Genomic DNA, 23,668 nt, shown 5'->3' with positions numbered 1-23,668 from the left:
ACTTAATAACTGTGGCAAGACCAAAGCGAGCTATTCCAAAACGCCACTTTTCAGGTTCTAAATAACTCCATATTCCAACGAGCTTTGCGGTGAGTTAATGCGAGTCGAGAATGAACGTCCTTTCCTTTTAAATATGGTCCCTGAGAGCAAGTGGGCGAAAAAAAGTAGGAAATCAACGATAAACTCATTTTTCTCGCGGGATAGTTTACTCTCGCGAGATCCTTCCTAGCTCTTCTGTCAACAAGTCCCTCTGAGGGAACGCATGCGCAAATCCATTTTCCTCCTTGACCCTCTTCGAGTCTCAATAAAGTTTGCGTTCTCGTGGTTTATTTTGTTTCTTCTCGTTTTTGTTTCCAAGAGCCCCGCCTGTTCCTTGCACTTCCGGTTCAGTCGGTGTGTGGGGGGTGGGCCCGTCTGGGATGGTCCTGACGGCGACAGCGGCTGTCCTTGGCGTGGGAGCAGCGACTTGATGGTCTTTCCAGGTGAGCGGTGTTGGCAGTGGTCGGTCCCTCCCTGAGGGCCCAGCCGCCAGCTTATCCCTCTGCAGGGGCTGGTCGTCGCCCACCGGCCTTTGTTTGAAGGGTTCTGGTTGTTACCGTCGGAGTCCGAGCTCTTACTATGGGAGCCAGGCTGTTAGGAGGCCCAATGGAAGGCATTGGGTGCTGGGTTAAGAGGGTTTTTGACCTTATCTGTAAGAATTCACTTGTTTAGCCTTTCTTCTCTCCTTCCAAAAACCTTATCGGATCTGTTCAGGCAGTTTAATGCAGCATCCTGCTTCCAAGAGTGCCCATATAGCTAGAATATGAAAATGACCCCAGGATCCCGGCCATTTCATTTATATTTTATAGAAACGTAGCTGATGAATTTGCATTTTTAAAAATCGATGGCAGCACTTTTTTTCGTTGTATTGTATATATCTGCTTCCATATGCGCATGGTAATTGTTTCATTTTTGCAGTAAAACAGTTAATCTCTGAGTAGCAGAGTATGCAGTTCTGCTTCTCCAAGTGAGTCCTCCCTGCTGGTTGGAAAAAATATGTCTCCCATCAAGTGTTTTGAAATAAAAGTATCCTACTATGGCTCTTTAGTTCTCTGGTTTGTTTTTAGCTAACAGAGGTTTCAGTCTTTAAAACAGCATAAGAACAATCCTGCTAGATCAGATCAAGCCCACCTTAGTCCATTTTGTTTCTTATAAGCATCCAGATGCAGGGAGGAATAATAAAATGCAAACATTAAGTTTGTTCATTTGGATTTCTGAGGAAAAATTGATTTTAAAAACACTGCAACTTCTCTTCCTATTGTTTTCATTTTGAACCAATTGTTTCATTCAGTGGGACTTACTTCTAAGTAGATTTACATAGGATTACACTGTTGTATTCTGGTTTCTCCTCTCTCATTTTAAGTTATTAATTCCTCAGAAGCTAATCTACATGTGAGGCTATATATTCAATATTCCATGTAAGGTATTTGGGGGGTGACCCCAGAATGAGCTATACAAGGATTATTTTGTGCATTTATGAAGTTATCAAGTTCTGAAAAATTCTAAACTTACTATTTTGGACAATTCACCTTTTCAAAAACACAAAATAGCTATAGAATGCATGATTCTGAATGAAAATTGGAATGTTCTGAATTTGGATTTCACAGAGAAAAAATGTTACCCATCAGTAATGTATATTCTGTTAATTATCTTGACTAATTCTGTAAATTATCCATGTAAACGTTGAAATACAGGACAGTGGTGAAGTGGAAAATCTTACATTTAATTTCAAAAGCTATATTTTATACTTCTTGTTAATGTTAATATTGATTTGATTGCTGTGGTCACAGATTAATGCTGTTTGTAGAAATGATTGTGGCTCGTTAACGGCCTAAAAAAAACAACCCTCAGGACTATAAAACACTTCCATCTGATAATTCTAGCTGAATTATATATTGTTAGTCTAAATTATTGGTGTACAAACTTTTGGCTTGCCTGGGCTGCATTAACCGAAGAGGGAATTGTCTTGGGCTGCATATAAAATATATAGTTAAGGGTATTTTAATCACATAATGTTAAAAGTTTACGATCTTGTGGGTTTGAGAAGCCTGGTCTAAACAGACCATTGGTTTGACTTAACATAAAAGTGTATATGTTTTCAAACATGAAAAAATTAATTTCCATGGATTGAGCTATTTGTGAATATGTTTATATAATAAAATATTGCCTTTGAAAGAAGAGTAAAATTGGGGTAAAATAACTATTTTTTTATTTTAGTACTTATATTTTAGATTGAAGCTAGCACTAATGCTAACATTGGCAAGCAAACTGAAACGGGATGATGGTGTCAAGGGCTCCCGTACTTCCAACTCCACTTCTGATTCTACTAGAAGAGTGTCAATTAGAGATAAATTGCTTGTTAAAGGTAATGCACTTTCCTATTTAAATATATTTTGTTCATTTTTTAAAAAATTCAGTGTAATGTCACACAATTATCTGAGGGGTCCCTGGTGCTCTCTGAGCTTGCTTATTTTCTTGCAGATGTTTCATTGTCCAAACTCAATAACATCATCAGTAAGGAGTGCAGTGTGCTATCAATTGATATTCTAGTGGCTTGCCTCTCAGTGTTGGTGGGGGTAATCTTAGATATTCTTTGTTTGGGCTGTTTTCTGTTGGCATCTTTGGCAGTTGCTTGATTGGGATATTATTTACTTGATTGTAATTTTTAACATATTTCTTGATTTATATTGTTACTTCATTTGGAGATAGTGTATTAAAAAGTAAATAGGTTTGAGTATTGTAATGGAATGTTTCCTACAAATGTGTAGTTTAAGTTTTTATTAATTTTTACATTTGTACCCCACTGTAATCACTATAACTCTGGACAGTTGTTTGGTTGATTTCTAAATGTTGTAATAGAATAGAATAAAATTCTTTACTGGCCAAGAGTGATCGGGCACACAAGGAATTTGTCTTTGGTGCAAAAGCTCTCAGTGTACATAAAGTGATATAAGTGATAAGTCATGATCATAGTCATCATAAAAATACATTCATCATATCATAAGATATAACAATTAATCATAGTCATAGGAAACTAAATAAAACTATAAATCATAAAGATACAAGCAACAAAGTTATACCCTTTTCCCTGAAAATAAGACCTATCCTGAAAAATAAGCCCTAGCACGTTTTTATGTGTGCGCCTAATATAAGTCCTACTCCCAAAATAAGCCTTACTTAAGAGCCTGCATAGCCCCGTTGTGGCCATGAGCAAGCAGAAGAAGTGGGTCAGTGGTCATGGGTCCTGGATGGGGCTGCTGGTGCCATGGCCGTGGAGCAAGGCAGGTATCGGGGGCATCAGTGACCTGGCTGCCAAGGCCCTGAAATAAATTGATGCGGGACAGCTCCATCCCCTCCTGCCTCACGGTGGCAGCACTGGCATGCAGTGTGGCTTCTACCCCATTGTGAGCAAGCAAAAGTGGGCACCCTGTACATGAAAAGAAAAATAAGACACCCCCAGAAAATAAGCCCTAGTGCTTATTTTGGGACCCAAAAGAAAATAAGTCCCAGTCTTAATTTTGGGGAAAATACGGGTAGTCATAAATCAAAAGGAGATAGGTAATAAGCAGGATGAGAAGAATAGTAATACAGCCTTACTAATTAGTTTGACAGTGTTGTGGGAATTCATTATTTAGCAGAGTGATGGCATGGCGGGGGGGGGAACTGTCCTTGTGTCTATTGTTCTGGTGTGCAGTGGCCTATAGCATCGTTTTGAAGGTAGAAGTTGAAATAATTTATGTCCAGAATGTGAGGGGTCTGTAGATATTTTCACAGCCCTCTTTTTGACTTGTACTGGTCCTCAATGGAAGGCAGGTTGGTAGCAATTGATCTTTCTGCACTTCTAATTATCTGTTGAAGTCGGTGTCTGTCTTGCTGTTGCAGAGCCAAACCAGATACCGTGTTTCTCATATAATAAGGCTGGGTCTTATTTTTTTTTGAGCCCCGAAAAAATGGCTAGGCCGTCTTTTCGGGTGACTTAATTCCCCCTTGCATCTTCGGGCGGGCGGCAACGGCTTGGATGTTGACCTTGGCATTGGTGGGGCACTTCATATCGGGTCAACGCAGGCAGCACCATATCCGGGTGTGCAACAAAAGTACTTCCTAACAGCAATCCCCCCACCATTCCCCCATTTTGCATGTTTTAATATAGGCCTTAATTTGGGGAGAGGGGCTTAATTTCATTTCATGCCTATAAAACATGCTGGGACTTCCTATTGGGGGAGGCCGTATTGTTGGAGAAACAGGGTAGTTACTGAGGTACAGATGACAGACTCAATAATTCCTCTGTAGAACTATATCAGCAGCTCTTTGGGCAGTCTGAGCTTTCTGAGTTGGCGCAGAAAGAACATTCGTTGTTGTTTTTTTGATGCTTTTTTTTATGTTAGGTGTCCATTTTCAATCTTGAGATATGATAGAACCTAGAAACTTGAAGGTCTCTACTTTGATACTGTATTGTCTAATATTGTAAGAGGTGGTTGTATAGGAGGGTTTCTCCTAAAATCTACCACCATTTCTATCGTTTTGAATGTGTTCAGTTCAAGATTGTTCCGGTTGCACCACAAAGCTAGTTATTCAACCTCCTGTCTGTATGCAGATTCATCGTCTTGAATGAGACCAATCACTGTATCATCTGCAAACTTCAGTTTAACAGAGGGATCTTTTGAGATGCAGTCATTGGTATAGAGAGAAGAGAAGTGGAGAGAGCACACAGCCCTTGAGGGCCCCCTCTTCTAATTGTACAGGTATCTGATGTGATTTTGCTTAGCTTCGCCTGCTGATTCCTGTCTGTTAGAAAGCTTATGATCCATTTACAAGTGTGGTCAGGTTCTATTTGCTCTGTAGGCAGATTGCAAGGAGTCTAACAGTGTATCCAGCTGTTTTCAGGTGGGCCAGCACTAAACTTTCAAAAGTTTTCATAACTACAGATGTCAGAGCAACTGGTCTGAAGTCATTAAATTCCTTGATGGAGGGTTTCTTCAGCACTAGGATTATAGTAAAGCATTTGAAGCAAGAAGGAGCATAGCACATCTCTAGTGATTTATTAAAGAAGTGGGTGAAGATGGGGGCCAGTTGGTCAGCACAAGTTTTTAAGCAAGAAGGAGTTATCTTGTCTGGACCTGGTGCTTTTCCTGGCTTTTGTCTATGGAATAGACCTTGCACATCATTTTCTGTAATCACCAGAGGTGGGGGGCCCAAAGCAGTCTGTTAATAGGAGACTTCGCTGTTGTTGGTGTGTCTGGGATAGGGTTTGTGGAGATAGGTAGCAGTAGTTTCCTCTCAAACCTACAGTAAAACACATTAAAGTCATCTGCCAGTTGTCGATTTCCATCAGCATGGAAAGGAGGTTTGCTGTAACCGGTGATACTTTTAAGAGTTTTCAAATGTTTACTAGTTCATTTGTTGAGAACTGATTCCCTAGCTTTTCAGAGTAGCTTGTTTTTGCTGCTCTGATCTCCCTTGTTAATACGTTTCTGACCTGATTGTACAGCATTCTATCGCCTTTTCTGTAGGCTTCCTCTTTGGCACGACGCAGCTGCTTAAGATTAGTTGTGAACCAAGGTTTGTTGTTACTGTATATTCACAGGTTTTTGGTTGGCACACATAGATCTTCACAAAAACTGACATATGATGTTACAATATCTGTGAGTTCATCCAACTCTGCAGAAGTATCTTCAAAAATGTTCTAATCAGTGCAGTCAAGATTTCATTGTTGGTTTTATGCTTTAAATCTTTGTCTATAAACAGGTACAAGGTGAATCATGCAATGATCAGAGTGTCCCACAGCTGCTCGTGATAAAGACCGATAAGCATCTTTTAATGTTGTGTAGCAATGGTCTAAAGTATTCTTGCCCCAGTTGAGACAGTTGACATGCTGAAAATAATTTGTAGCAAGTATAAGAGCAGTATATTATGGAAGAAAAATGTGTGAAATAAGTGGAATAGTTTAACATTGAATAGAGAATAAAACGAAGGATATGTGCTGTCTGTCATGATAAAAATGACAACAAAAGTTGTAAGAGTTGGAAAATGAGATCTGGTCCATATGAGGAGATCTGGTCTGGAGCTGGTACCTCGCAGGGCAGGGTGAGGCTCGTCTCTCCCTGCTGAACAGCCCCAGTGAAGGAGGTGCGTGATTGGGGGGCTCTACCCCTGGCAGCATGTGCACGCCGTAACCCAGAAGAGCAAAGGTTGATGGCTGGTATGCCCAAAGTGGCTGTGTGCCACTTCTGGCATGCATGCCTTAGGTTCGCCATCACGACATTAAATGATTTAATCTCCAGACCCTTCATTATTTTTGTACACTTTCTAGGGTGTTAGAATATTTTTTGTATCATGGTGACCAGAAACTGGACATATTTCCAGTATGGTCTTACCAGTACGATAGAAAGTAATACCATATTTTTTTGTAATCTTGATACTATCCCTCCCTCTATTGATGCAGCTTAGGACTGCTTTGACTTTTTTGGCAACCACAGCACACTGCTGGCTCATACTTATTTAGTTGTCCTCTAGGACACCTAAATCTCTCTCAGTCACTGCTGTTGAGCCAGGTATCACATTTGTTTTTTCTTGTCTAACTCTACAATCTTGCTTTTCTCATCAATGGCATTCATTTTGTTCAATGGGGCACATACAGTATTCAAATTTGTTAAGATCATTCTGTACTTTAAGTCTGTCTATTAAAATGTTGGCTGTTCTCCCCAGCTTGATGTTGTCTGCAAATTTGATGAGTTCCCATTGTATCCCCTTATCTAAATAATTTGTGAATGAATTGATTTCTACTACTGTTTTTAGGCTGTGAGATTTGAAAATAGTTTTGATTTTTACTCTTCTGAAATTCTTTTTGGACTCTGATAATAGAAGCCATGTGCATATAATGTAGTAAATAAATTCTATACAGAAAATATATTCTATTCTCAAAGTAAACAGTGGCAATTATATTTTACCTTGTATGATATGCTACTTTAATTATTTTAATGTTTTATTTTGTATAATACTGTTATGACTTACTATACTGATTTGCTGTTTGATTAAAATTATTTTGTTCTTGCTTACTTTTTAAATTAAATCTTTAATGAATTGTTTTATATTGTGTAGTAGTTTGATTGTTTTTTGTTAATAGTTTACTATGCATTATAATGTAGCTGAGATATCTTTATCAAAATGGTAAATAAAATTGACATTGACTGATATTTTTATTTTGTTTTTAATAGAAGTTGCTGAACTTGAAGTAAATTTACCTTGTAAGTATGGTTTTAGCATATTTTTAAGGATTATTCAGATCCTAATTTTTCATTTTTATGTCACACATTTAAGATAATTGAGGAATATTTACATAAGCCCTTCTGGAATTGTCATTTGTTGTAGATGGTAATTAAGGGAGGTTACAGGTAGATATTACAATTCTTTTATCCTCAGCTCTTTTGGGGGGAAATTGTTCTGTTTCCTTTCTTGCATCTTCCTCCTTTCTTGGGGTATCTTGAAAAAAACTTAACATTTGACATTCTGATTCATCAGATATCAAACATTTCAGTTTTTTAACTGTAAAGGTTTAAACAAATGATTAAATATTATTGAAATGAGTTATTGGCTTTAATCATGCCTAATGCTTCAGGATGTGAAATTTGTGTTGCATATTTTACTCTTTGAAATATCTGTGTATATTCACACATAAGTAATATATGAAAGCAGTTTATGGCATTTGTAAATAAAAGAGTACTCAGGTTCTAAAGGTGACGAAGGGGATTGTTTACATTTTACCAGAAAACTAATGCTATGATTAGAGGTTATAACCACAACTATGACTAGAATTTCTGTTACTAAGCAAAGGTAGTTGTTAAGTGACTTGTGCCTGATTTCACAACCTTTTTGTCATGGGTTTTAATTGAATTGCTACAGTTGTTAAACAGCCACTTTACCCCCATTGACTTCGCCTGCATGAAGCTGACTGGCAAGGTCACAAATGGCAATCATAACCCAAGGATTCTGCAACTGTCATGTCGGTTGCCAAATGCCCAAATTTTGATCATGTGGTCATGGGAATGCTGTGATGGTCATAAGTCATTTTTTTCAATGCTGTTGTAAATTTGCACTGTTACTAAATGAATGTTTGTAAGTCAAGGTCCATCTCTACTATATTTTGGACCAAAATTTTGGTAGTAACTTTAAAAGCATAAACCACTTTGAGGATTGTTTTCTGAGTTCCTTAATATACTCAGATGGATGCAGGATACAGAAACCTAAGTGAAGATCTTTTTCTGGTTGAGCATTCCATCTTGCAGGGCTCGCTATAGAAAAATATGATTGAGTTTGAGAATTATTGTAAGAGATAGTTTTTATGTGTATAGGCCTTTAAAATATTACATTTAATGGTCATTAGTCCGCATTATCGCTTACAGTCTTCACATTTTGTTTTGTTTCTATATTTTCTTTTCTCATCCTGATCATAAACATTACAAATTGTCAATTATTTCAGATTTTTATGTTTATTTTCAGGTACATGTGAAGTGAACTATCCTGACCCAAATAAACTCCATTTCTTTCTTCTAATTATAAACCCAGGTAATTAAAGTGTGTGTGTGTGTGTGTGTATTAAAAACTCTGATAACTTTAATTGGTCCTAAGCACAGAATATATTCAAATATTCACCTGCTAAATTGTTTAGGTAATTTTAGGACTTTATTCTGTGTGGCATGAGCAAACTCCACTTTATACTGTGTGGAACTTCCTTCATACTCTCTTCCCCACTATATATCAAATCTCCTTTAGAGGTTAGTTTTTCCTCTGAGCAGATTTGATGGGTAAGCTGGGTGGGCTGGAACAGGGAAAAGGAATCTGTTCCACTGATGATATTCTGTGTTTATAAAGATAACAGTGGTGACACTGGGTGCAACTTCTAAGGTAAAGGTATAACACTGAAATAGTAAAATACATTTATGAGGTAGAATATATTCACAGTACACCCCCATTGAAATATTTGATAGTTTTAAAATATTTCAACAAAAAGGAATTTGATCTTCTACTCATTCAAAAGAAGATATAATAAATATCTTACAATTTACATTTTACACTCGTATCTAGTTGAAATAAACATAATGCAATTTTTTCATGTGGAAAAAGCAAGTACATATTCACATTGATTACTACTTCAAATATCAAAAATTACAATCGTATATACTAGATTAGAACATTACAGAGCTTCTGAGAAGAAACTCTTATTAAAACCTCAGGCATTTATTTTGCTTTAAATTGGAAGTGTGCCTATATCAAAAGACCTCTCTGAGGTCTTCAGAAAGAAGGATATACCTAATTAATTAATTTTGCTGTCCATTTCACTGTAGGACTACTCTGGGCAGTTTACAACAATAAAATGGGGGAAATGATAAAATATGTAAACATAACAATAACAAAGGAATAAAACAATGGAAATAAACAATGGAAGTACAGTAACATGAAATTAAAAAGATGGGTGGAGGAGAGCAGGAAGCACAGTGGGGATGTGGTATCAGCAAATTTATCTAGTAGCCACCTCCAGTAATATACTGCCCTATTGGGTCTCCAGGCCAACTGGAACAGCCAGTTCTTCAGGCCCTTGAAGAAGGATAGGAAGTGGGGCGAACCTCACCCCAGAGAATGTTCTAGCAGAGAAGGCTCTTCTGCATTCCATCAGTCAGTTCTTCTGCATTCCATCAGTCAGAGTTCCTCTGCCAGCATAAGTAGGGTGAGACTTCATGCAGAAGATCAAACCTTGGGACTGAGTCACTAGTATAAATCAGAGGATTCTGGGAGAGCAAAAAGATGCACTGAGCTGCATAGAATTGGGACTCTGTTCCAACTAAAAATCTAAAGCAGGAAGCCTACAAGAGAATATCAATTTGCATCTACACAAATCCTGAAAAGCCGTGGAGAAATAGGGTAGCACCATTGTGACCTGCAAGTTGTATGTTATCTTTATAATTCTGCCAATGGAGGACACAAATTGTACAAGTGCAAACTGATCAGGTTCCTAGAGGAGAAAGTTTAGAACAGAGGTGGGCAACTATGGCCCTTTTATGAATTATGGACTTCAACTCCCAGAATTCCTGAGCAAGCCATGCTAGCTCAGGAATTTTGGGAGTTGAAGTCCACAAGTCATAAAGGGGCCATAGTTGCCCACCTCTGGTTTAGAAGCTTATCTACCCACTCTTGAGCCTCATTCATGAAAATGAATACCTCAGAAAGGCAACATCCATATTCAAACTAAATGCAGCAAGGAAGAAACTACAAGGAAAAATGAAGCCCTAGAGGAAGACTGATTGCAACATGTCACTCAGAGGGAAAAAAAACAACCCTCAAGATTGTCCCTGCCACAGGAGTTGAACAATTGATTTCATATCCTCCCGCTGGAAAGAAACACAAAGACAGGAGTAGGAGTGTGACAGGAAGAAAAGTAACTCAGATTGTCACAAAGAGGAAGACTTCGCCGTCCAAAAAAGAAAAAGGCATTTGGTGATGACTCACTGCTTGGAGAATAGAATAGAATCTCCAGTTTGCAGCCAATCTATCAATTTATCTCCCAGGTGCAAAGATCAAAGAAGAGAAGCTTACCCAAATGATTAAGCCCTCTAATTATTATTCCTTTCTCTTTCATGTTGGGATGAACGATACAACAAAACAATATCATGAATGGCTAAGGGAACTTGGTATGTTTAGCCTAATGAAGAGAAGGTTCAGGGGAGACATAGCAGAAGTCCTCTAATACTTGAAAGACTATCATAGGGAAGAACGCATTGATTTATTCTCTATAGCACATGAAGGCAAGACAAGCAGTGGATGGAAGCTCATCAGAAATAAGGAATTTCCTAATAATAATAACACTAAATTGATCGAACAACTCATTTCCCTGAGTTGTGGGTGCTCCATTGCTGGAGATTTTTGAGAAAATATTGGAAAACCTTTTGACTAGAATGGTATAAGGACACCTGCCGTGAGCAAGGGATTGGACTAGAAGACCTCCAAGTTCCCTTCCAGCACTAGAATTCTATGATTCTAGTTTTGTTCTGGTCCTGAGTGTGCACCGCTGTTGTTATATTAGGGAATATCAGTGGAGGCAATGGAGCTTTCTGGATGTTGTAGAAATGGGCAGACCAAATAGTTACTAGTCAAATGGCTAATTTGAAAATATCTGAACAGTGATCTATGAAATTTGGCAAGCTGCATCCCCTTAGAATATTATGAATATTATAATCTACCTTGTCTTGGTTAAAGAAAAAAATCCAAAAGTTATTGGTTACCAAAAAGACCTTAGGATGGTAGAATACCAATTTATCTTAAAAGTGAGTGAATTGAAAAGTGAAAATATTTTAGTACTTTAAAATGGAAATTGTAAAAGAGCACATTTTACAGGTAATCCTCGACTTAAATCATTTCATTTAGCAATCGTTTGAAGTTGCAACTGCACTGAAAAAGTGACTTACACAAGTAGCACTCGCATTTAGACTTACAGCATTTCATAGTGCTTTACAGCCCTCTCTAAGTAGTTTACAGCATATTGCTCCCCAACAATCTGGGTCCTCATTTTACTGACCGTGAAAGGATGGAAGGCTGAATCAACCTTGAGCCAGTGAGAATCAAAATGCTGTCAGTCAACAGAATTAGCCTGCAATATTGTATTCTAACCACTGCGCCACCACGGCTCTTATGACCGTTTTTCAAACAACCATTTTAGCATCCCCATGGTCACATGACCAAAATTCAAATGCTTGTCAACTAGCTCAGATTTATGACAGCTGCAGTATCCCAGAGTCATGTGATCACCTTTTGCAACCTTCTGTCAAGGAAAGTCAGTGGGGAATAGCAATAGACTTATATACCGCTTTATAGTGCTTTACAACCCTCTCTAAGCAGTTTTTACAGAGTTAGCATATTGCCCCCAATAATCTGGGTCCTCATTTTACCCACCTCAGAAGGATGGAAGGTTGAGTCAACCTTGAGCCTGGTGGGATTTGAACTGCTAAACTATAAGCAGCCAATAGTCAGGAGAAGTGGCCTGCAGTACAGCACTCTGACCACTGTGCCACCAAAGCCAGATTATTCACTTAATAACTGTTTTACTAATGTAACTGCTGTGATTCACTTAACAACTGTGGCAAGAAAGATTGTAAAATGGGGGAAAGCTCGCTTAACTGTCTTGGTTGGCAACAGAAATTTTGGATTCAATTCTGGTCGTAAATCGAGAACTACTTGTATTACGGTGGAATCGGGTGTGCAGGTACCCTTGCAGGGAACAATCAGATATACAGTGCTACCTCAGTACTTGAGCACTTCAAAACTCTTCAAATTTGGTATTCAATGCATTTTGATGTGAAAATGTCCCAGTACTCTTCATCACTGGCACAACATTCAGTACTCCTGGAACCAATTAATAATGGGTATCAAAGTACTCAACTTCAACAGCAAACAATAGCATCGTCATAGTCCTATCACAGGTCCCTCAGATGTCCAATCCTGTATAAGATGACTACAAATTGCAGTCAGATCCAGAATAGCTTGCGCATTGCTAGAACCCATGTTGCTTCATTCTTATTCATCACTCCCTCAGGCAAGCCAAACCTGTCCAGCTTCTTTAATGTTCCTCCTAGAACTTGGTTTCTAGACTCCTTATCCTGGTAGCTATCCTTTGAAATGAGTCCAGGTTTCAGACTGCAGTAGCAAGAACTAATTATATTGGCAGTGTAACATCTAAATGGAGTGTTTCTATTCAATGTGGCCCATGATTGCAATGGAGCTTTTGCCTGTAATATTGTATTGATTTTTTTATTCAGTGGTCCACTTATAATAGTTTTACATGCGCTGTGAACAAGTCAGACCTTCCCATGTTCAAATAACCATTCAATTTTTTTCTGCCAGGGTTTAAGACTTTACACATAACAGAATAACAGAATTGGAAGGGGCCTTGGAGGTCTTCTAGTCTAACCCCCTGCTAAAGCAGGAAACCCTACACCATTCTGGAAAAATGGCCATCCAACTTCTTAAAAACGTCTAGTGATGGAGCACCACAACTTCTAGAGGCAAGCCATTTCCTTGATTAATTGTTCTCACTGTCAGGAAATTTCTCCTTAATTCCAGATTGGCTTTGATAAGCTCCCATCTGTTACTTATTGTCCTGCCCTTGGGTGCTTTGGAGAATAGATCAATCCCCTTTTCTCTGTGACAACCCCTCAAATATTGGAAGGCTGTTAACATGTCACCCCTTGTCCTTTGTCAGACTAGGCATACTTGGTTCCCGCAAATGTTCATCATACAGTTTAGCCTCCAGTCACCTAATCATCTTTGTTGCTATTCTCTGCACTATTTCTAAAGTCTCAACATTATTTTAATGTCATGGTGATCAAAACTGGATGCACTATTCCAAGTGTGGTCTTACCAGAGTAGTATAAAATGGCAGTAACCTTTCTTGTGATCTTGATATTGTTCTCTCTGTTGATGCAGCTTAGGACTGCATTGGCTTTATTGGCTATCTTCTAAAGCAGAGGTGTCAAACTCAATTTCATTGAGGGCCGCATCAGGGCTGTGGTTAATCTTGGGGGGCTGGGTGGGCGTGGCCAACCAGGTGGCATGACCAAATTGATGCCACTCTCCAAGCTGCTGGCATGTTTCCTCTTCGAATTGGGTAGACCAGGACGAAGCTATGTTGGCCTGATCTTTCCTCTTCATACTGGGTAGCCTGGGCCAATGCTACACTGGACTCCTCTTCGCATTGGGTAGACCAGGCTGAACCTATGCTGGCTTGATCTTTCCTGTTCACATTGGGTAGACCAGGGCCCAGTGGGCCAGATCCGACCACATTGTGGGCCAGATGCGGCCCATGGGCCTTGAGTTTGACACCCCTGTTCTAAAGCATTAGTATTGCCCCCTACTTGTTATCATCTGCAAATTTGATGAGTTTACCTTCCATCCTTTTATCTAAATCGTTGTGAAGATATTGAAGAATATTGGGTTTGAAATAAAACCTTGGGGTACCATACTGCATTTGAATCTTGATTACCCCACTTATTGAATATCTTCTTACTGAATTTTACTCAGAATTCAAGTCTATTGAGATAATATTGAATTGTACAATCCCTGTTAAGATCATGTGCAAATTTGGTAAGGATTTCATTAGGTCATTTATAATTGTTTTGGGCTACTGATTTTTCTTTTGGAGCTCTTCAAAAGAAGGAGACTACATAAAAAGAGACATTGTTTGTATGGTTCTCGCTGAACCACATTTTGTCCAAAAGGATACTCATAAGCATATATAAGCATCAGATGGAAATTCAGAGCAGAATAAAAAGAATTTCAATGGCTATAAGCAGTATCCAGAGTTGACAGTAGTGACTTCTTCGTTTTCCATTTTTTAATTATACATCTCCTATTACTTTGCAACCTCACCTTCCATCAACATGGCTTAACAAAGAATTTTCCTTAATGTATCTTCTCTTAGAATTCAAGTGAAAGTTAGGAAAGCTCAATAAGTAGATGATCGCTGAAGTGATAAGTATGCAAGACACGGCTATGACCCTTTAGCCATCACATAACCTAGGCATTCAATGTAATTCTCCCCCCCCCCACACACACAAATAATGCAGAGCCATTTATATCTACTCTTTTAGTGCAATTACTTGCAAATCAGTTAGATCACAATATTTTCTAGCCCACATTATCCAGCTTGTCCATAAGCATCTTATGACATTGCCAAATGCTTTAATGGGATAAATGAACTTGGTCTATTAAACTAATTGCTCTATCATAAAGTAATAAGACTTCAAACTGTGACTTTCTTTGAAAACACAACCCTTGAAGCATCAGAAATATAGTGTATATTTTAAAAAATAGACTGCTTAGAGCTTTCCATATATAGTGCTTTGTTATTGTACTTCCATCTTATTCCTACCTTCCAAATTGAAAGAAATACTCTAACTGCAGATCAATAGCTGTAGAAGCTAACAAAATAAGCAGCTGCTTCTGTTATCTTAGACTTAATAATGTCCAGAGTCTAGTTATAACAACATTAATGATAGTGCTTATAATAAATACATCCAAGTAACTGTCTGCATTTAAATAACTATATACTTCAAATAGATGAATAATTAACTGGCAGGGATAGTCAACACCCCAGAAGACAAGCTCATGATCCAAAAAGATCTTGACAAACGTGAACAATGGGCCCTATCCAACAAAATGAATTTTGATATGGAGAAAAGCAAAGTTTTATATTTAGGCAGGAAAAAAATCAAAGATATAAGTATAGATTAGGCGAGGCCTTACTCAAAACAGTAACTATCAAGGGAAGATTGTGAAGCTTTACAATAAAGAACTGGGCTGGAACTGTTAGCAGTTGAAAAGGATTTAATTTGTGGATAATATTGTTTCATCATTGGAATAATTAGTCCAAAGAAAGAGGAATTTCACTTTTCATTTTTCCTATCTCCCCTCCACAAAAAAAGTTTTGTGGTATTTAAAGCTGGATTTACAGCGGGGACATCATCTACTGGTTCAAAAAATATTATTAGTGTTTTGTGGGAATAACCTTAGACTAAAAATTTTCTTTATATAATACAAGAATAACAAAGAGGCGTAATGAAAGACAAACAATACCTGGAAAGCCTTTTTATTTTGGTTCCATATCAACTGGAGTTTTGGTTGCCTGGAAGTATTAGGGAGCTGTTTGAAGATCTTTAAAGCAAGGTGGATTACAATGAACAAGAAACATCTTTGAAACTGCATATCTGACTTTGTGATTAAAGGCATTTGGGGAAATTTGGTGGGCCATTTTGGAATACTAAGAAGAAAGAAGAAAAATAAGACTTAAAATTTGGAAAATTCGGGGGGTACAAATTAGAAAAATGTAAAGACTATACATTTAGGGAAGTTTGAGGAACAGTTCCAGGACCATGTAAATTTTATTAATACTAGTGTGTTTGGTGTTTCTGGACAATTGGGATATTGTAGTATATCAGCACAAAACGTCTCAGCAGGAGAAAACAAATGCAGTCTATAAAGAAATAATGTTGTTTCAATGTATTAAAGAAGCTATAACAAGGAATCATAAGGAGATGATGGAATTGATGCAAGATACAATGAGATTAGGAAACTCCCAGCAAATAACAATAAAAAACAAACAAAAAATTCAGAAAATAGAGGAGAAACCAGGAAATGTTGAGGGAAAAATAGCAAGAGACAGATGCTGTGGCAGCGGAAATATTTAGATTAAGCAAAAATGACAAGGAGTTACAAGATAACAGAACAGAAGCAGGACAGATTCACAAAAAAGTTAGTAAGAGTTGAAATTCTAAAAAAGGCAAGAGATGATGGATAGACATAGAATACTCTTTAATATGGTTAGAAAAAAGAAGTAGAAAGTAGAAATTGGGAAAATAATATTATGATTACTGTGTATACACAAATGTTAGAAGTTGAAAAAGTATGATTATGTATATCTAAATGGTAGTATCACTATCAGAAGTATATGCAAAATATTTTGACCCAGATAATAAACTGTTCACAAAGCACTTATGGATGTTAAAGAAAAAATTATAAATAAAATTATATTTTAAAAAAACAGTAACTGTGAGAGGGACCTTGGTGTCCTAGTGGATGATCATTTGAATATGAGCCAGCAGTGTACAGCAGCAGTCAAAAAGGGTAATACAGTCCTGGGTTGTATAAACAGGCAGAATCAAGGTCATGTGAAGTACTAGTACCACTTTATAAAACCCTAGTAAGACCACACCTGGAATACTGCAACCAATTTTGGTCACCATACTATAAAAAGAGACTTTTGAGACTTTGGAAAAAGTTCAGAGAAGAGCAACTAAAATGTTCAAAGGCCTGGAGACTAAAACGAAGAATGGTTGCAGGATTTGGGTTTGGCTAGTCTAAAGAAAAGAAGAATTAGGGAAGACAAGATAGCAGTATTCCAGTACTTGAGGTGCTGCCACAAAGAAGAGGGGGTCAAATTATTCTCCAAAGCACCAGAGGGCAGGACAAGAAACAATAGTTGGAAACTGATTAGTAAGAGAGAAGCAATCTGGAATTAAGGAGAAACTTCGTAACAGTGAGGACAATTAACCAGCTTGTTGGAATTCAAGCTGGCCTCCAGAAATCATGGGTGCTCCAATACTGGATGTTTTTAAGAAGAGTCTAGATAGTCACTTATCTAAAATGGTATAGGGTCTCCTGCTTGAGCAGGGAGCTGGATTAGAGGACCTCCAAAGTCCCTTCCAGTTCATTCTATTCTATTCTAAATATGAAACAAGGTATAGTGATTAGTTATTGAAACAGTAATTCATAAACAATGAACTCAGTTCATTATAATTGTATTTTAGTACTGGTGTTGCATAATAAAGCATTGTGGTAGTATAGCTCCAAGTTCTTGATGACCTCAGTTTCTTTTCTTACTGAATTGTGTGCTTTTGATTGTACAGTTCCCAAAATAGGGACTTGATTTGAAAATGACTGGTCATCACTGCATTGTCATTATTTATGCTTGCCCTAGTATCTCTGGTCCTTCCCTCATTTGGTTTTATAAGAGTTTATCCTGACCATGAGCAGGGTCCTGTTTTCAGCCTTGAATCAATTCCCCACTATTTTATTGCTAGTTTTAGCAACAAGACACTAGGGATCTCCAAGGAGGACTGCTCAAAATGTCTTGGGGAAAAAAAGGGATTTAAATGTGTGACAATCAAAGTATCTATTAAGGCTGAATTGTTTGGCCATGATGTTAAAAAGATTATAAAAGGTATGAATATGTTTAAAGTTAGTAATAAACACTTAACCCTTTATACTTAAGGATATTTCTTATATAGTTTTTTAAGCATATACCAATATATTTCTGCAAGATACAAACATGGAATCCAATATTCCAATATGAACCCAATATTGTCAGATCTGCCATTCTCTTCAGCTTTGCTTTGCATTGATGTCATCCTGCCATAAAAAGGGGGAGTGGGGAAATGGGGAGGAAACACTGAGAAGGGAATGACAACAAGAGATCCAAGGACATAATTGTTGAGATTGTTACCAAAACATCTAATTTGAATGCTATTGGACGCTGACCAGATGACCAAGAGGGGAAGGCCCGGGAGGATCTGGGACAGAGGAAAAAACACAGGGCTTATACAGGAATATTCAGATCTGGCTTTGTACATTGTAACCGTTTGGCTTTAGTAAAAGCATATCTTTTCTCTATAAATGGAGTCAAGGGTTTTTCTTTCCTAAATACCCAAGCTGGGACAGGCCTGACCCACATCTAGATTTTCTGTTATCTTCTGTGGATTTGTAGTGTCCAGCACTATAAGGCCATGATCTTGTAGTGATACTTATGTAAGTTTACAAAACTATTATGTTTTGTGTCTTGGTCAAATTTTAAGCTTATAAATTATCCAAATATGCTGGTAATAGATAAAGTTTTTAATGCAGAAATAATGTTTTAACATTATTAACTGAATATCTTTATTAAATATGTTGTCCCTCAAAGTTCAACTATTCAAAGTATTTACAACCTCTTTATTAATTTCCCTTTTATATTCCCTGCAATTCCTCTCAACTAAAATGTACTATAGCAAATCTTCTATTCACTGACTATTTTGTACCTTTCATTGTACCCCAAAATAATTGCTTTTTAATATATTTAATATACATTTTCTAAACTCAAGACAACCTATCCTAGTTGCATTATCAAATTGAAGTTATATTGTATACAATAACTGCAGTTATTTTAGCCAGGCACTTCCAATTTTAATGTTATTTATTGTTTCCAGTATTACTTCCATAGGCATAACAATAATATACATTTATATAATTTTTATTCTGTAAAATTCCATAACCTTCATGGTCCATTTTAATATTCTACTTTGATAAAACAAAGCAGGTGTTTTCAGTTTTTGTTGACTAAACGTAACCCATGCTAGTTATCAAAATTAGAATTATTTCTGTTTATAAAATGTAAACTAATATTTCTATAGAATCTCATATTGTTTGTTTTTCTTAACAGATGAAGGCTATTATCGAAATGGAACATTTCAGTTTGAAATAGAGGTTCCTGATGCCTATAATATGGTTGTAAGTAATTAAGATTGTTTAATTTGTGCAAGGTTATTAATTTTAAAAAGGTAGTACTTCATTAGTTTTTCTCAAATACATGCTCCATCACTGGAGGTTTTCAAGAAAAGATTGGACAGCCTTGGATGGTATAGGTCTCCTGCCTTGGGCAAGGAGTTGAACTAGGAGACCTCCAAGGTCCCTTCTAGTTCTATAATTCTATGTTTCTGTGTGTCTCAGAGAGTTCATAGGAATGACAAAGGTACTTAATACTAGCATGATACACGTTTTTCTGATGTATGTTCCAATCCTTTTAAATGTCCTCAGTTTGTTTAGTTGCTTTCTGCTGTAAAAAATAAAATTTATAAAAGAAAAGTCATGTTCTTAGACAAACTTCAGTGCATAGAGTGCTATTCTAAATCAAATCTTGTAAGATTTAAATATAATTTTCTAATTATCAAGACTATTTGGTGTTAAATCTGCATGTATTCTTTAAAGAAAATTTTGTTACTAAATGTTCATAATATATGTACATTTTATACATCTTATAATACTGTATTGCAGTGGCCCCCAACCTTTTTTGTGCCACGGCCCGGTACCGGCATCACAAAATGATCCGTGGCCCGGTACTGGCATCAGCACGCATGACAAGGCAAGGCGAGCCGAGCGACCAGCCAGCCAGCCGTCCCCCGCTTCTCCCCGCCACCTTCAACTCCTCCTTTGTACCTTTGTCGATGGGCTTCGCTTCGGGACGGCTTCGGGACGGTCGCTCAGCTCGCCTTGCCTTGGGTGCTGAAAGAATCCTCGCGCCTTAGTTTCATTCGAAGCCCCCCCCCCTTCGATGAAACTAAGGCGCGAGGATTCCTTCAGGACCCAAACGCTGCTTTCCAACTGGAAAAGCTCACCCGGAAGCACTTTCTCGTCAAACAAGATGGCGGCACCCAGCAAACCGGCGGCCCGGTAGGAAATGTTCCACGGACTGGTACCGGTCCGCGGCCCGGTGGTTGGGGACCCCTGCTGTATTGTATGGAAGTAGAATTCCCACTACCTTATGATCTGGCACTTTTAATATTTATCTAGCATTGCTATTTAAATAGAAAAACAGCATTTCAATTTTTTTCATCAGTTCTTAATTACAAATTCAGACAACAGAAAATTAATATGTAAAAATACCTTAAAATGGAATGTGATTAAAACAGCTAAGATGGATTTTGAGAGACTTGGATCCTTACACTAAGTTGTAATTTCAAAAGGGGGTGGGTAGATAGTGCTGTTTCAGTGAGTTTGCTGCATATTTTAATTTAGCTTTTATGTGTTGTCATTTGTTTAATGCAAATTCTTTAAAGGAGTTTGTGTGAAAAATGCAGAGACTAATTGGGTAAATGTGCTTGAAATTGCAAACCTCTATTGAAATGTCACAATAAGTGAATTGTAACCAAATTTAGACATCAGTCTTCTGCCATGTAGACTAGATTGAAAACCAGAGGCTGTAATAATTGATACTATAGAAGAAGATGGCTAAAAAACAAGAATATTCGTGTAATGAAATATTAATTAGGATTATTCATAGCTCAAGCCAACAATGACAAGACACTGAAAAACTGCAAGTGTGACTCATTTGAAGCCATATATGTTCTAGGCACTTAAAAAACCCAGTCCTTTTATCCATAACTCTTGAAATACATTTTCTACCTTGGAATACGAACTTATCCTAGAACACGTAGACACAGCCCAATTTTGAATTATTTTACCATATTGTTCCCAGATTAACTTAATGAACAGAGTGGTCGGTCTCAGTGGAGCTCTTGAACACCTAAACTTTGACCAATTAGAATTAGAATTAGAATAACTTTATTGTCATTGTACAAGTACAACAAAACTGTGGATGCACCCCAGCAACTGTTCGCAATACAATAAAACCAAAGCACTTAAAAATGAAGATAAGAAAGATATAGAGTACCCACGTCTCCATTTGCAATTTGAGAGTACAATATCTACAAATATGTCTTTTTAAAATAATAACAATATTCTTTTCTGTACCTCTCTAACTGCTCTGTTTTTGTTGGCTTTGTTCTTTCACAATTTTTCATAAATGCCCCCTACCATAATAGGCTGTTATGTCTTGGAGCAGAATGCAACTATAGACTTCAAATATAGAAAGACTTTCTTTTGATCTCCAACTGATCAGTTTAGCAACAGTTACTGAAGGGTCCCAGCGATCACATAGGGGAGCCTGTTGGCTGGTCTTTATATCCTGGCTTCAATCCACAGGTAATCTGATTGATGCTGTACCAGTAAACAAAGAAATGCTGTTCCTGACTGTCTGTACAAAAGCTTAACCAGGTCAGAAGACAAATGTGAGCCCAAAGGCCGTGTTTTAATCCCTCCTTACGTAGGGCTGGGAACTATATGCCTCAGAATGCAAACAGAGGTAATAGACAGGAACACAGAGGAGATATCCCCAGATAGCAAAAGAACAAGTTGCCAAGCCAAAAATAGCTTCTACATTTCCAAATTAGAATTTCCAATGAAGGAGACTCATTTCAAGCAGGAATTCTTCGAGTCAAGTTTCTCCTACGTGTTCCTCAGAGATTTATCTTATCTATTTTCAGAAATATAATCTTCAAAAAAGAGAAGATTAAGATAAAGCCTGTAAGATTTCCAGAAAGAAACTTAAAATAGAAGAACGGGGAAAAAAGACGTCCCACTCTGGGAGGTGACTCCGATTTCACTCAGTTGGAAAGGAAGGCTTTGGAAATTGCCTTTTCATTTACATTCATCATCAATACTGTAAACTGTACCTTTATTTTTCAAACAAATGATTTGTATTTACCACGATTAGCCAATATGATAAAGTATTCAGGGCAGTGGTAACATTGGAGAGGGGGTTGTTGACTAACAACATGCAAAGGTAATAGAACTACGGATCGGATCAAAGTTTCTTGCAGTTTTATAAATGGAGGGTTGGACTAAGACAGCTATCCTGACCAATTACAGCTGATGAAAGTTTTGTCATTGATTTTAATCCAAGTTGGATTATATATTAACCCCATATGTTTTATGTCTTGGAAAACAACAAGTTACTGAATCTACTTTAAGTCTTGTAACCTCATCCTAAAAATTAATCTGCAAGGTAAATAGAGAAGGTACTTAGACAATTAAATACACAAAACAGATATGGATTTCTAGGTGACAGAATATAAAGATGCAGTGACAGGTGTATTTCTGCTATGAAGTTAGTCTTCTATGGAAAAACTAATTTAAAAAAACCCATACCTTGGACAAAGTCATCAGAGTCCTTTTAGGGGCTCAGTGCCCTCATTAGCGCTTTATCTAACTAGACAGCCTGTTAATTCCCTGATAATGTCACCCTGGAAAGGAGAAGCTTTCATGGCGCAGGTTTGGAGAGCTATAAATGGTGTGCAATAAAGTCAGTTGAAAAGAGGAAAAAGAAGTATCAACCTGTGTGTGTGTGTGTGTGTGTGTGTGTGAGAGAGAGAGAGAGAGAGAGAGAGAGAGAGAGAGAGAGAGAGAGAGAGAGATAAACAGCCCCCTACTTAAGATGATTCCTCTGTTACTGATTCCGGAAACTTTGGAGAGTCCTCGCACCTAAGCTGCTAGGAAAAGGGTGGAGAGCATTTTAGATCTATTCTTGCGCCTGGCTTGATTGGCTTTAGTTTAAAGGCCACAGAGTTTTTCCCAACGAGAGCCTTAAGGGGGATTGGGAGTGTGAACATTTGGGGTGAGGGTTTCTTTTCCACCTGGAAGTTGAATGAAAACCAGACGTGTTCTGGAAACACAGATTTATTCATAATCGGTTCACCAAAGTCAATAAAAAAATTAGGTATCAGTTCTGCCAAATCGTTACAAATTGGCTGAATCACACCACTGGATAGGACCCAATGTCCAAGTCTAGCAAGACCCTTTTTGATCTTGAGATTCTACAAGAGTTCTTGTCTTCTTTCGGGTGAAGTCTAAAAGAGAAGAGAGTTGTCTAAAAATCTTTTTAAAGCATATTTTCTCTCTTTTTAATATTTTTAATGAAAATGTTTACTTCAAAGAAAAATAAGAAATATATAAAAGACAGAAAAGAAGAAAAAAAAGTAAAAGGAAAAAGGAAACAATTAAGGAAAAAGGGAAAAAAGGGAAAAAAAGACTATGACTTCTAACTTTCATTACAGCAATTACAATCAAAGTTATTTTTTCTTGTAAACATAACCAGGAGCCCTTTGTCGTTGTCTTCAACACTTTTTCAACACATTTTAGCTCTTTCCATTTTCAATATTAGCACTACTAATACCACTTAGACATATATACCGCTTCACAGTACTTTTACAGCCCTCTCTAAGTGGTTTACAGAGTCAGCATATTGCCCCTAACAATCTGGGTCACAGATTGGAAGGATGGAAGGTTGAGTCAACCTTGAGCTAGTGGGACTTGAACTGCTGAAGTGCTGGCAATCAACAGTCAACAGAAGTAGCCTGCAGTACTGAACACTGTGCTACCACAGCTCTTAAATCATTAAAGGTTCAGTATTCCACAAACATACTTGTTATTTCATCATCTG

General features: G+C 37.5%; 1 protein-coding gene across 4 annotated transcripts in view; it reads left to right on the top strand.

Moving 5' to 3' along the window:
* Positions 1-247: 247 nt before the first annotated feature.
* The window catches only part of UBE2F (ubiquitin conjugating enzyme E2 F (putative)), a 60,790-nt gene continuing 37,369 nt past the window's right edge, over positions 248-23,668 (top strand). For 2 of the 4 annotated variants that reach the window (XM_026673149.2, XM_026673148.2), the window contains exons 1-5: positions 248-482; positions 2,257-2,404; positions 7,254-7,283; positions 8,536-8,601; positions 19,055-19,122. In XM_026673149.2, the coding sequence (XP_026528934.1) occupies positions 2,287-2,404; positions 7,254-7,283; positions 8,536-8,601; positions 19,055-19,122 (282 nt within the window). In that variant the 5' untranslated portion in view covers positions 248-482; positions 2,257-2,286. Of the gene's footprint in view, positions 483-2,256; positions 2,435-7,253; positions 7,284-8,535; positions 8,602-19,054; positions 19,123-23,668 lie in introns of all 4 variants that reach the window. The other 2 variants (XM_087949412.1, XM_087949410.1) reach the window with 1 other exon arrangement.

Source organism: Notechis scutatus, chromosome 1, assembly GCF_049901735.1.
Source record: "Notechis scutatus isolate UNSWTSFEM ecotype Mainland chromosome 1, rNotScu1.2, whole genome shotgun sequence".
Taxonomy (NCBI): domain Eukaryota; kingdom Metazoa; phylum Chordata; class Lepidosauria; order Squamata; family Elapidae; genus Notechis; species Notechis scutatus.
Note: the sequence above shows the minus strand (reverse complement) of the source record. Positions and strands in the feature narration are given on the sequence as shown.